General features: G+C 40.0%; 1 protein-coding gene across 2 annotated transcripts in view; it reads right to left on the bottom strand.

Moving 5' to 3' along the window:
* LARGE1 (LARGE xylosyl- and glucuronyltransferase 1) overlaps positions 1-14472 on the bottom strand; it is a 285215-nt gene that overhangs the window by 129480 nt on the left and 141263 nt on the right. For both annotated transcript variants that reach the window (XM_075050827.1, XM_075050826.1), the window contains one exon: positions 10051-10133. In XM_075050827.1, the coding sequence (XP_074906928.1) occupies positions 10051-10133 (83 nt within the window). The remainder of the gene's footprint in view (positions 1-10050; positions 10134-14472) is intronic.

Here is a 14472-nt window from a genome sequence, read left to right as displayed (position 1 = left end):
GTTCATTTAAACTGTAGCATTGGCTCAACTTTTCTTTGATCCTGTTGTGGTTTAACCCCAGCCAGCAACCAAGCACCATGCAGCCACTCACTCACCTCCCTCACAGTGGGATGGGGAGAGTATCAGAAGGGTAAAAGTGAGAAAACTCGTGGGCTGAGATAAAGACAGTTTAATAGCTAAAGCAAAAGCCGCACATGCAAGGAAAGCAAAACAAGGAATTCATTCACCACTTCCCATGGGCAGGCAGGTGTTCGGCCATCTCCTGGAAAGCAGGGCTCCATCACACGTAACCATTACTTGGGAAGGCAAATGCCATCACTCCAAATGTCCCCCCCTTACTTCTTCTTCTCCTAGCCTTATACACTGAGCACGATGTCATATGGCATCAAATCTCCCTTAGGTCAGTCGGGTCAGCTGTCCCAGCTGTGTCCCCTCCCGACTTCTTGTGCCCCCCCAGCTTGCTCACTGGTGGGGTGGGCTGAGGAGCAGAAAAGCCCTTGGCTCTGGGTAAGCCCTGCTCAGCAGGAACGAAAACATCCCTCTGTTATCAACACTGTTCCCAGCACAAATCCAAACCGCAGCCCCATGCCAGCTACTGTGAAGAAATTTAACTCTATCCCAGCCAAAACCAGCACAGATCCCTAAGGTGGAATAGTGGAGTCCCATTTCTGTGAAATTTATAAAGGTAAATGAGCGTACTTGTTTAACTGGTATTTTTCATCTAGAAAGAGGAGCATTTAGTTTCAGATGCTGGTTAAAGTGGAAGATGACTGATGCTACTACATTCTGCTGTGTGAACAAGAAGTGAGGAAATCTATGTTAGTACTATGTACTTCCATTAGACTTTTGGGCTTAACCCAAAAGACAAAGGTTATTTCTTTCTCCCTTTCCTACATTAATGAATAATATGTGCCTTTCTCTTTAATGCTACTCTTCTTACTTTGATGAGTAATACTGTTTCTCCCTGAACAAAGTCCACAAGAAAACATAAAAATACATATAATGGTTCATAGTATCACAACGCACTCTCAGCAGAGACAGGAGATTGTTGTGAGAAGCAATGTATGGCTGGATTTTGCAGTTAGAAAAACTGCACCTGAGATCCAGTCCAATACCCAGGGATGTCAGTGAAGCTGTTGTATTGCCTTCAAGGGCACTGTGGATCAAATCCCGTGCTTACAGGAAGAGCAGAAAAGGGCTGGTTAGAAGCCTTATATATGAGATAATCGTGATGGTGGAATAAACCCACAGCTGATCCGCATTTTACATTATCCAAAACACTAAGCCACAACATGCTTTCCCAAAAGACAAAGGTCTTTCGACCTCCAGCTTGCCTGGAAGTGAAGAGCGGAGAGGGAAAGGCATAGGCTGCCAGCTGCTGAGCGTCCCATTACCAAGCTAAAGGGATCACAGCAATTATATCTGTTTCACCAGCCCAGCAGGAGAGAAGAGGACATCCTGGCTCAAGCAGATTCCGCAGTAACTGGGCACCTTGCCAAGAAAAAATCGGGAAATAGCGGTGATCAGGAAATACATTTCATTAGCAGAGAAAAGGCCAAGGGAAACAAAGTACAACGCCAGTGGCTTTGGGTACAGGCAAAGCAGTATCTCAAGGCAAATAGGTGTTGAATGTCAACACACACATTCCACACAGGTCCCTCTGCTTAGCAGGGGCTGAGTCTGGTATCTAGTAGGACTATTTCCCAGCTGGTGTTCTTTAGCAATTCTTTTTCTTTTTTTCAGGGTCATTGATCTATATTTTGCAAAGTAGAATAAGAAGAGTAAAAAATCAGTTAAAAACAAGAAAGCTACATCTTCTTTCAAAACATCATTTAGTTAAATGGAATTGATATAAAATACTTGAAGATGAACCACACTAGTTGAAAAGAAAAAATCTGATACAAAGACACTCAGATGTTCAGTAGCAGTTTATACTTATCTGAATGACCCAGAGTGTATGAAACTTAAATGGGAACAAGTGGGTGACATTTTCTTTAGTTCAGCTCCTACTGGGAAAAAGAAAAAAGGAGTAGTTGTACTCCTACACAGAAATCTCTTTAGAGTTGTTAGCCTCGTGGTAAAGATTCAGCTGGAAGGAAAGTATGTGTCAGAGGCAAAGCAGAAGATTATCACTTACAGAAATACATCCCCAAAACAGAATAGTGACCCGCTGACATCTACAACTAAATGTGCATCAGCCACAGAAAATTTTACTCCAGATGAGATTTTAGTTATGTGAAAAGTGAGGTTTAGCACGGTGCTAGAAGCCAACAGAGCACAGACTCAAACGTGGAAGACCTTCTGATGGTAACAGTACTAGCATACACACAGATGACATCTTTTACCTCTTCTGGTGTCTGCAATATGCAAAGCCTAAAAGATATGGATTGCTTCAACGTGTTTATGAAACAAGTTCAGAAGCTTAAAGATCAACCAGCATCCATTGAAAAAAATACAGAAGAGATTTTTGTAGGATGAGAAATCTTTCTCCAAAGATATGAGAAAGGGATGTCATCATTATTTGCCAACATGACTGAATCACCGGCTGTAAGAATTAGGGGTGACAATCAGGATATTGTGAAGGATTCCACTGAAAGCTACATTTCATTGGACTCAGATGTTTTGCTTTACCATTTGGTGTCAGTGAAAGCTATTCTGTTCTTCAGACTGGTCTTTTTCCAGGACAGAGACATTTTGGGATACGAGGCTATTATCAGTGAAGGGATAGCCATGTGGAGAGCTATCCTTCACAGGCATTTAGCAGCTACAGTTTAAAAAGTTTGGGAAAGGCAGGGGGAGATAGCCAAGTCTTCCAGAGGGAGGCTTGAGAGTCCCTCGCTTGGGTAACAAGGAAGGGTGGCATGGCCTTTGAAGAAGTTTAATCAGCACCTGAAGACACTGAAGTTTGTGTGAAGTTTGCTAGTGGAAGTCGAATGGCATGGAACTGGAAAAATATGATGCCTCAGTTAAAGAAAAAACTGACTTCTTTCTGTTATGAAGGTAGATCAAGTTATGAAAAGGATTTCAATGCTGTGTTTTCCTGCAATAGCAGGGGAGTTAATGAGATGACCCAGCAGGTTCTTTCTGATTCCCTGAGCCTCAGGACTTCAGTGCAGGACGTCTTTTGTGGGTTGAAGGGAACCTGGAATCAAGTCTCAGAGAAAGTGACGACCAACACAAACCTCCTCTTCTCTTTCCAAATATGACGTGGACTTCCTTTGACTTCAGCTTCTCTAACCAACTCAAAGCACAGCTCTGTGTTGTGTTTATTTTTAATGTATATGTTATCCCATATAACTCATTTTCCACTGGGCACGTCAAGGAATTGAAAGAACCACAGATGGTAGAGACTGGTTATATCTTGTACTGCTAGAAAGCACAGTATAGTGTAAATGGTGACAGTATATGCAACTATGGCATAATATAGGTTAATACATGACAATTTTGACAAACTTATCTTACAAAGTCAACAGGTTTTGGAAAATTCCTGGTATTCCTGTGAATTCATATGTTTGGAAGTCAAGGTATCTAGTGTCCCAGGTTTCAGAACAGACAGCCCTTGAACTCTGAGCCTCAGGTCTTCCAGATTCCTCACTATAGAAGCAGGGATTGAAACAACCAGAGAATTTCGCCCAAGGTCCAGAAATCACTTAATCTTGTTTACCTTAAAGACTCTAAACTTCTGAATTTTTACAAACTACAACTTTTCACAGTTTCTGCTACATGGAAAATGCTGACATGCTAATGTTTTAATGCAGAAGGATGTCATTTCAAAATATGGGTATTTCCCATCAAGTGGAAACTCAAGGTTTTAACCGTTCTATTTAGAAAACTGCAAATCTTCATATATTAAATTATTTCCACTTATCTTGAGATCAGAACACTATCTGACAAAGTAAACCATATGTAAAGAGCCCACATTTATTCTCCTAAATTGCTTTCCTCAAAAGTGAATGAAGAGGGATTCTGGCCAAGATTTTCAAGCATGGATGCTTAAATATAGGCTCTTAGGCCTAAATATAGGAGCTCAAATGAATGCTCTCGTTTTCAGAATTGCTGAGGCCCTATAAAGTTTAGTAAAATGAAAAGAAGTCAGTAATTTAAAAAGTCAAGCTATGAATTTAGGAGCCTATTCCGAGGTTCCCATTTCTATATTTTTTTAATCATGATGTCTTATTTTTACATTTCCAAACTTCTTATTCTTCATCAGAGTTTTGATCTGCTTGCTCAAGCATTTGTGGCCCATTCTTTTCTAATAGCCACTGCCACAGAGTTAAATACAAGAATCTACAATTGAAAAAGGGAGTAGTGAACCAAGACTCACTCTTCCCTTCTCTATTATTCCATAGCTCAATTGTTAGCAATTCAAAAAGCAGCTGCTTGGTTGCACAGTTCTCTCTCTGCAACAGAGGAATTTTATTTTCTAAGAATATAAAAAGGTCAGTAGCCCAGGGGGTTTATTTCCAAAACCTATACTTTATTAAGGGAAGCACAACAAGGTAATACCTTTTATATCTGTAACAAATGGTTACAAGAACTTCAAAAGGAAATAATAAAAGGCAGCTTGGAAATTTTTTTTTTCCTAATGCTCATATGACAATCCCTCTCACATGGGGAGAATTTTAATGTGAAAATCATTACAGATTTTTCATACCCCTTCACATCCAGGATAGATTAAAATGCTCCCCAAACTATTGGAGAGATCTTAAAGATGCACTAGCTGCCTCATTCATGGATCTTGTTTTGTGTTAACTTACATAAGCAATTTGGGAAATAATAAGAGATTTCATGGCTAGATTTTTTTTTAAACATTGCTTTCTCCATTATGCCTCCATTGTTAGGACTGCTAGAAAATACAAAAAGAAGTGTGTATTATTGATGCATCTATATGGATCAGAGAAACCAGTTCATACTTTATAGTTTTTGCCAAAACAATCTCCCACAAAATAGACTCACATGTTAGAAAAGTTGGAAACAATGACAGAGGTTTTAAATTCCCAAATTAACTCCATTAAGGCAAAGTGGTCTCCATGGAATACAGCCACTAGATTACATAAGCTTTAATAACCAGCCAGTGTTGACTTGTGACTCTTACTTGGAAATTACATGTCATCCTTTTTTATTTAATTTAGATTTTCATTCGGTTTGCCTTATTCTACTTGTTCTAAGGAAAAAAGTTTCTTATTCATACAGCAATCTATAACAGTTTAATATCTTAATCTTAAAAATGCTTAGACACATGCTTAACTTCAAGGTTAAAAGCAACCTTCTTAAAGCAAAGAGGCTACTTCATATTAGAAAGCATTTGTCTAGTTGACTGGTTTTGTTTACACCACGAAACCCCATCACCATTGCTATGCCACTATTGCTGTAGGATAGATGGAGCCTACAGCTAAAGAAGTAAGTATGACTTCTCCAAAGAAGAGGGACTAACATGGGGGAGGAAAGCCAGTATTAGCTGGCGCAAAAGAGAAGTTAATTTTTCATAGATTCTCAGGTTGACCTAACTGCCAGCAACATGTTATAATTGTGTAATGCTGGCCTTTCTTTGTTCCCAAATGAAACATGGTGTTTAGCATGTCTTTGGAAAAGATAAGAGTACATTAAAAATAATTTTAGTTCTTACTCAAGTTATGACTTACCTAAGTAGAGACAGAAATGATCTTTGCAATATGAAACTATAACTCATGGGCTATTTCTGTGGCACTCTAAGCTTTACAATTTCCAGAAATGGAGTAAAACATTGAAAATGACCAATGTAACTTGGACCAGTACTTGCAAAAGTTTCGAGAACAGTTATTAGCCAGAGGACACTGCTTCAGTCTTGAAAAAGAAATGCAGATACTTTTTGCATACTACTGTATGCACTGTTTCCAAAAAACCAGCATTTGCATTTTGCTTTGCCCATTTGACCCAGTATCTTTAATTTTTTAGCGTTTAGTCTTCTGCTTTGGAAAAACGGAAGTTCAGTTGCACTCAGGGCACACTGATATGAGCTTGGCTGTGTTAAACTGGCTCAGAGCGAGTATTTTTTTACCCCTGCAACAGATTTATAAAATCTGTCATAATTAGGAACTAGATGCCCAAGAGAGGAAAGCAGGAAAGTTGCAGACTAGGTCTAAGTAGTCATTCTACAAGCCTCCCTCTGTGCAGCACTGCTAATGCATATTTATCAGACTCTGCAAACCCTGCACTATTCCAGCTCTGCTGAGTCTCCTCCTGAGAACAGACTGACAGTTGTGTTAAACTGGGTGTTAAAAGCTGCTGGGATTTTGTGGCTTGAGCATACGGTTTTTAAAGACAAAACTGGAATCAAGCTCCTTTTCCATTGGGAATGAAACGCATTTCTGAACTATGCTGTTCTTATAAGGAATCAACACCACCATCCCTTTCCTCTCCTCTTCCCACTCTCTGGAACCTGAAGACAGATATAGTTTCTCAAATGGTTTGAACAAGTAGCTTGCGTAAGTCTCACGATATATATGGTATGACTAGAATCAGAAACTTGCTTTTTTAGAGCTGGGGAGAGCTGAAATGTTCAATATGCAGGATTTACTGTATATTCATGCAAGAGAGAAGAGACAGCACACTCCATCTATAGAAACTCCTATAGTTTTTATTCTTAATGACCCAGCACCCCTGCTGTTTTGTGTCTCTTTATCTAGCACACTAGCTCAAAGTTGGGGGTATAACAAATATATTAATGCATGGAGGGAACATGATTAGACTGACATGGCCTCCTTTCCTCCGAAGTTTCCTATTTGAGAAGTAGGGATTCCCTACAGAAATAGGGAATTTAGGTATCTCTTTTTGTATCAAAATGCACAGCTAAAACACACTTTAATTACTAAACTAGATGCAAATGCTAATAAAAACACACAACATCTCTGTGAATTCCAGACAGATTCACTGAAATCAGTGCTCTTACAACAAACACCAAGCAATATGCAGCAAGAACAGGCGAGGATATTAAGTGTGGTTGCCTTGAGGGGCCAGTTGTTTAACCAGTAGATTGTATTCAGGGTGTTGCAGGGCAGGATTGAGGTGTAATGGTACATCTGCCCAAGGAGCACCCGCACTGTGCCTGGCTACATAATAACAGTTGAGATTTCTGCACAAGCTCTTTCAATTATACAATACACTCAGACTCTTGTTCCAGGCACATTCTGCACCTGCTCTATCAAGTTTGGTTGAACATTGATCATCAGAAACTTCAGAAAAGGAAAAAAAAAAAAATCTCTTGGACAATACGTTTGGAGGTAGGTTCGTTCTGTTCTTGCAAAGCTGTATTTGAGATGGAATGTGGTGACCCTACAAATGAAGGACCAGTAGCCTAACTTTAGAGATTAGGATAGAATGAGCAAACTTCTTCTCCACTGGAAACACGCAGTCCTTTCAAATGTCTGTTTTGCTTGGCTTATTGGACAATGCCAGCTAGGATGCATTCCCTGGTGCACACTGAGGTGTTAGGAGACATCTCCATGTCTGTTTTCACTGGTGACCCTCAAGTCAGATGGGGAACTTGCTACTGATGTCAGGAAGCATCCACTAACTGAACCAATCACCTCCAACTCTCCTAACTCATTCCCTCCTAATGCAGTATCATGACCTGTCTCCATCCTTCTTTCCTACAATTAAAATAGGCCCTAGCAACCAAAAGAAGCCATCTTTCCAATCATCATAATTTTTGAAGTGCGTACTAGTCTCCAAGATAACATTGTTTGCACATGGCAACCAATGCAAGGAATATTGGTTCTAAATCAATTTTCAGCTGAGTTTGTTGTTTGTTTGTTGTTTATTCTCCAGCCTTCTTCACTGCCACTCGCAAGATAAAGTTGCAAGAAAGGAGCATTTCTGAGGCGCGACCCTCTGCACATGTAGCCATAGCATCAACAGATGCTTCAGAAGCCTGTGTTTTCTAGAAGATATGGAAGAAATGTCTGTAAGAAGCTCTGTCTCTTCTTTGAGAATGTCTTCCCTTTCTAGTGAACAATTTAGTGCCTAGGAAGAAAAGCTAGTTCTAGGCAGGAACCAACTTAGCTTTGTCTTTAAGTATGTTTTGAGCAAACAAGCGAGATAGGTTATCTTGAATGTAACTAACTGTACTAAAGGTTCATTAGCTATACTGGACTTTATCTTGATCACCTCTGCTGAGCTAGACAAATCCTTTGAGATGAGCAGTACTGCTAGCCAAACAGCAAATATGTTCTTGACAAGGGCAGAATCCACCAGACTTAGAAACACCAGTGTTACTTCCCTTTGTTTTGGCTTCATATTTTTAATTTATTATATTTCCAAATTATATAATTCTGCCATTATATGGCAGAATTGTTTATAAGTTTGCTAATTGCTCGATGAGTGGCTTATGTAAACTGGACATTTCCTTTAATTAACACAGAAAGAGATTGTTTAAACCTTTGAGCTGTGAGATTCTTATTATTTACAGAACATTTGGAAACCTACAGAATATGACAGTGTTCTCAAAATGGATGCAAGTACTAGGGGAGAAAAACATTGAGAAGCTAACCACTAGGATAACTCGTCACCATAAAAATGTGTATTTGCAAGAAATCCCTTAGAAACAACAATCAAAATAGACAAAACGCCCCACATTCTTGCAATATAAAGCCATTTTACACTGAATAATTCAGAAGTCTAATCGGAAATAGATATAGTTTTAAAATTTAACAGGATTTTAACATTCAGAAAAATTATGCCTAGAGAATGATATAGGTTTTTACTGTTGTTTTGCTTTTGTTATGTTTATTTTAGCATTGTTTTTCTGCTCCTAGCCCTCATCTAACATGAACACGCCACTTCTGGAAAGACTTGCAAAGGCTACGTGTTGATAGTGAAAGCTGCTCTCATATTTTGGAGAATTTCCCCTCTCCACCTGCACTCTAGCCAACCTCTTAAACTATATTTACTGAGTCTTTTTCCACATTGCACAAGGCAAACATTTGCATTCTTTTACAAAAAATGGGTAAAAGATAAAACGGTGTACTAAAGCCATTGTAAGGGAGTGATTACTAGGACAATTCCAGCAGAGGACTGGAGGCAAACATAAGGAGCAAGGTGCGGGACTGGAATGCCCTACTCCAGCGAGCTCTAAGAAGATACTAGCACGACATGAACAAGAGTCATCCTCCCTGGTATAATATTACCATTCCATATAAAGCAGCGTATTGAAACTACCTCTTTAGTAAACTCCTTATACTCTATGCATGTTTTATTAGTCTATTTGTCCTGTTTGAGTCAAACAGTCTGATCACCTCCGTTTTAATCCACCTCCTGCAACACTGTTGGAAAACATCTCTGAGAGACATTACTAAACTGGACAAGTTTATACAACAAGGACAAGGGATATACACATATGCCAACACACAGTTTAATACCATTTCTCTTTTTCTGGAGCTGCTGTTTAAGGGAATTGGTTATTTTGTCTTCATTGTACATTTATGTCTCTCGATTTTGGGATCTAACTGCACTCCATGTGTTAAAAGCAGGTTGCAAAGCCTTCTGAGGGGATGCAAGTAGCCCTTCTAAAGCCAGAATAAATAATCTGAGTTCAGTGAAATAATACTGACTATAGTAATACATTTACTTTGAAAAATAAATGTCTAAATGGGAAGCTGGGATAGTCAAGTAACCAGTGTGTATGTGTACAGCTTTCAAATCACCATCTACACCTGTGCCATAAACTGATACCAGAAATAGGCAAAATGAATACAATGCTGTTATTACTCTTGTTATTATTTTACAACATTCAGGAGCGTGCAGATGCTTTACAGTGCTGATAGGTACTGTCTCTATTCCCACAACACAACAGGGGCAGCAGGTGGATCTCTGATCCCTCTAGTTCACTGTAGAAATCTTTACACGGGTTAATATATTTGTGGTCGTCATAAATTTTGTGCTTCCTTCCTTCCAAAGAAAAAGCAACCAGGGAAGGGAATCTGACTTTCTTTTGAAGTAAGAGAGTAAATGTAAAAAGAGCTTATTTAGCCATAATCAGATATACAATATAAAAGAAAAGAAAGCTACCTTTACCTGTGAAATAAGACAGACTTCACAAGTGTGACAACATCCCGACTGGCATTGTACCCTGCACAAACAATGGCAACGTGGATGGTCTGTGGGAGAAAAGGAACAAAAAGAACAAAAATTAAAGCCTGCTCTGGTGTTCTATCATTCATTAAGGAGAGCACATACATGACAGTGCTATTATTTAGTGCGGCGATTGTTAAAGGTTTGAGGGGGCGTTTTGCAGCTGTTTGCAGCCCACTTGAGGCAGTTTGTTAAAAACATCTTAATTGAGTTATAACACCATTATCATTCCAAAGTCATTACTACCTCTAAATTACATCAGATGTCTGAACAAAATTGCACTTATTAGCTAAAAGCATATGTGTGTGCGTGTGTACACACACATACCCGTTCAGCACAAAATTCCGAGTATGCAAACATGCAGACACTTTAACCTTCTGAAGTTTAAAATTATGTCTGATAATTAGAAGCAGATATGCTTTTAGAAATTTTGCATTATTTCCATCTTAAGGACAGCTACTAAGGAGAGGGAAACCAAGTTCTGATGGATGAGCATGAGTGGGAATATTGGTTTGCCAGGGGCTGGGTGCATCCCAGTGGTAAGACAGGACATGAGCTCTGAAAGCAGGTGGTCGCTTCCCTGCCTGTGACTACCAGTATGGGCTGTACTGGGCAGTGTTAATGTGAAGTTAAATAAAACCCCCCACACACACATTCTCCCCACCCCAGCACCTTGGTAAATTATCACTTATTCTGCACCTTCTTGACTCCCTTTTAATATGAGGCAGAGGTTTACTCATCTCTTCAAGAGGAAAGGGAAAATTGAAAAGGCGCTACTAGTCATTATTATTAAGGTAGTAAGTAATAATTTGAAAAACGCTGTTAAGTTACTCTTCTCTGGTTTTAAAATTAGCCATTGCTATTCCCTGGGGACAAAAGAAAATTAATCTTAGCAAGTTTTGTCTCCAGCTTCTGTATTTTTCTGTTTCTTAGTGGTCACAGACATGAAGCAGAGTTCACCATGCTGACAGCACAAAGCTGCGACTGGGGACACAGCTGTGAAACTGCAGGGAAGCCTCATTTGGCTTCCATTTGAAGCTTGGTTAGCTGGTTTCTCACACACACTGCTCTCATTTCCCACAGAAAGCCCACTACGCAGAGAACAAATGAGGAATTCTGCCTCCTCACATAGTCATAAATTCCCAAAGTCTGGCTTGTAACAGAAGCAGATTTACACAAGAGGTGGCATGCGTTGGGCACGTCTAAAGAGTCCATAGCCCCATCCATTAACATCGCCTGGTACAGGGCACAATTTGAATCATATAATTGCCAAGTGGCTGTGCCATTGCGCAGCCCCCACGTGAAGATCACAGCTGCCTCCAGCCCTAGTGTGCCTCACAAGCTGAGGCACATTGAAGATCTGAGGTTTTAAGAGGACTTGAATTAATAAGGCAACTGTCTGTCCAGAGAGGTGTGAGAAAGAAAAGATATTGCAGTACATTTTGGCAACAGCTCTGTGAGGTATCCAGCACTTTAAATTTACGTTAAAGTCAATGGGAGTTGAGCATGTTCAGCACTTTGCAAAAATTGACTGTGTTTCTCTCTTGTGATAACAATAGGGGAGAACGGAGGCTGCTTATTAACAACTTTTATTGCAGCAGTGGTTTGTACCGTATTTATGGGCAGGGGTTCCTGTGGGTGCACAGATTCCCGACACTGCATGCACTGCCTCCTCTCTGGTTGCCACCTGGTCTTTTTCAGGCTTTTGGAAGGCCTAAGATTCTTCTCTTCAATGCCAATTAAAATCAGATTAACTGAGAATAGTTTCATGCTTTCTTTAAACACCTCGCCTGAAGACACTGGACCAGACACAAACATTTTGTGGGTTTTGACAGAATAGCACTGTCATATCCCTGTCAACATCACTTTATACTACCTCTACTTGCCAGAAAAGCTCTCCTCACAGCCTCTCTCTCCACCTTACAACTCCCCTTAAAATCAGAGTTTATTCTGTCAAGGACTCGCCCACATCTGTTCTCCTCTTCCTAAATCAGTCTGTTTCGAAATTAAAGCATGCTTTCCTCGCTGTCTTCTAGCAGGTGCTGTTGTCTTGCATGCTGTTTCAGCCAGGACGCAGTGAGAAGACAGCACTTGCTGCTCTTCTGAATGTCCTCCTCCAGCTGAGACACAGGCATCCATATATACTTTCTGCTCAGCCTCTCTGCGGTGTTTGATACTACATATCACTTCTATTCCTGCCGGCAATCAGCTATAGCAAAGAGCGATAATCCTCAAAGAGAATAGAAACATAGGCCTTTTTTTCTGAAGTTTTTGCCTGCAGCATGCTGCAAGACTCAGTCCGTTCCCCTCCTTTTCTTGATTCACTTTCCTCTCCCTCATTGTTTAACCGTTAAACAAAGTCAATGGGAAAACTCATAAGTCAACATGAGGTCATCAACCTGAATGGCCTGCAGATATTTGCATCCTAACAAAAAAAGTTTTATTTCCTTTTTTTTCCGTGCTTGTTCTAAATACGTGTTTGGATAGAGCGCAGCAAATTCTGGCCAAGACAAGGCAATAGTGGCTGGAAGAAGAATGCACTTCAAAGAACTTGCATCCTCCTGAGTATACTACTGTAAGCATCAGCTCCTAGATTATGAAATTGGTCAGCAGCATCACAGCTCTCTCAAACTCCTCATTTTCCATCTGCAGACGGCTAGAGGATTGTGTCCCCAACCCAGCAGAACTGGCCACTGTGATTCACACAACCCCTGGACTCGATGACTGCAGCTAACAACTAGAAGTGAAGCCACGTAAGCAAAGAATGCTCCAACTTCCACAACATGCAGCAGCCTGTCTGCTTGGTTCAACGTGTCCCCCCGAACATCTCACACCAAGGCTCTGCGTGCTACACTTGCTCCTCACTGTTTACAATCTGTGGTAATTCTAGTTGCCAAACTCCTCTAGCCTGGATAATAAGAAGTCACTGCAGGACTAAACTGAGCTTCTTGAAAGTGTCCATCCTCCTACAATGCTCTTTTTAAATTGAATGATAGACATGTTCCATCACTAGCAGATGCTGCAAGAAGTCTGCACCAGGCTGTTCACTGCTTTTAGACAGTGGAAGTCATTGCAGCAACAGATTAAATGACAATACATCTTGCTTTCCAGACTCAATGAATTCTTCCTGTGTTTATACTTACGGATACAAATAGGTAATCAAAACATTGTGGAAGTTAATCACACTGTTCTTCCTACAGGTTGGGGGATCAGGGACACAAGGAGAACTTTTGGTTTTAAATAGTTTAGGGAGCACTCAGGCCCTTAAATGCTTAAGGCATTCAAGGAAGTTTAGCTTCTTTAGGAAAGGGGGTTTAAATAATACCAAGGTGCATGCTAACACAGTTTAGAAACCATTACTTTAGCCACTTCAGACTCGGAAAAACTGTTTCTAAAAGCAGTATTTCGTGTAAGTCCATTCTGGGGTAATATTAATGGAAAGAAAATATCCAAAACAACATGAAGAACTGGGCCTTAGATCCCATGCTGATAAGGAGTATAAGGTGCCTAGATAAACAGATGTTATTTTTTTTTCCTCCTCAGGCTACATTTTGGAATGGTGAAATAAAGAGCTTAACAAACTCTAATTAGTTCTTAGAGCTAAAAATAAACTTTGGTAAAGCATTTCATACTTCAATAATTTTCAAGTAGTACTAGCCAGGCCCTCCATTGCAGTTATGTGGTTAAGAGATAGTAAAAGCATGTTACAAAAATGGAAATATGCTACAAACGGTTCCCAGAAGCAGGTAACATCTGCCTTTCCTGGGTTACAGTGCTTAAGTTGGTGGGGGCCTGTTCTTTGTGGGTCTGGAGCACTACACATGTAACCCTATTGAGCAACACCATTGAGAATAGTAACAATACAAATATGCCTGTAAAAATGCTTCAAATGTTAAGTATTCTGCTAACTTACTAAATGCTATGCTGCGAATTAACCTTTTTCTAATATATAATATCTTTTAAAAATCTTCATAAATGTACACTTAATTCAAACGAAATGCCCAGTTTATGGAGGCACAAGCTGGAAAGATACTGGGATAACATCGTAAGAAAGAGTCATATAATTCTGTTAGCTTCCATTGGCTTTATGCTCTCCTTCTGAAGCCTGTTATTTGTGCCTACACCTGTGTAAGGACTACTCTTACTTCTGTTTCCAAGGTCTGTGTTAAAATCGTCTCCTACTGGGAAGGCATGACAGGGATCTGCTCCCTCCAGGGAGAAGGCCCTTGGCTGGAACTCTGTTTTTTTCTTGCAATATAATGCTGGTCCATTTTATAATACCAGAAGAGCTCTCCTGCAATGCAACAGAGTAGGAAGCGGTGGCTGGAATGCAACAAACCCACTACTGTTTGATATAGACCACAG

The sequence above is a fragment of the Buteo buteo genome, chromosome 19, assembly GCF_964188355.1.
Source record: "Buteo buteo chromosome 19, bButBut1.hap1.1, whole genome shotgun sequence".
NCBI classification, from domain to species: Eukaryota; Metazoa; Chordata; class Aves; order Accipitriformes; family Accipitridae; genus Buteo; species Buteo buteo.
This window is presented reverse-complemented; position numbering and strand designations above follow the sequence as displayed.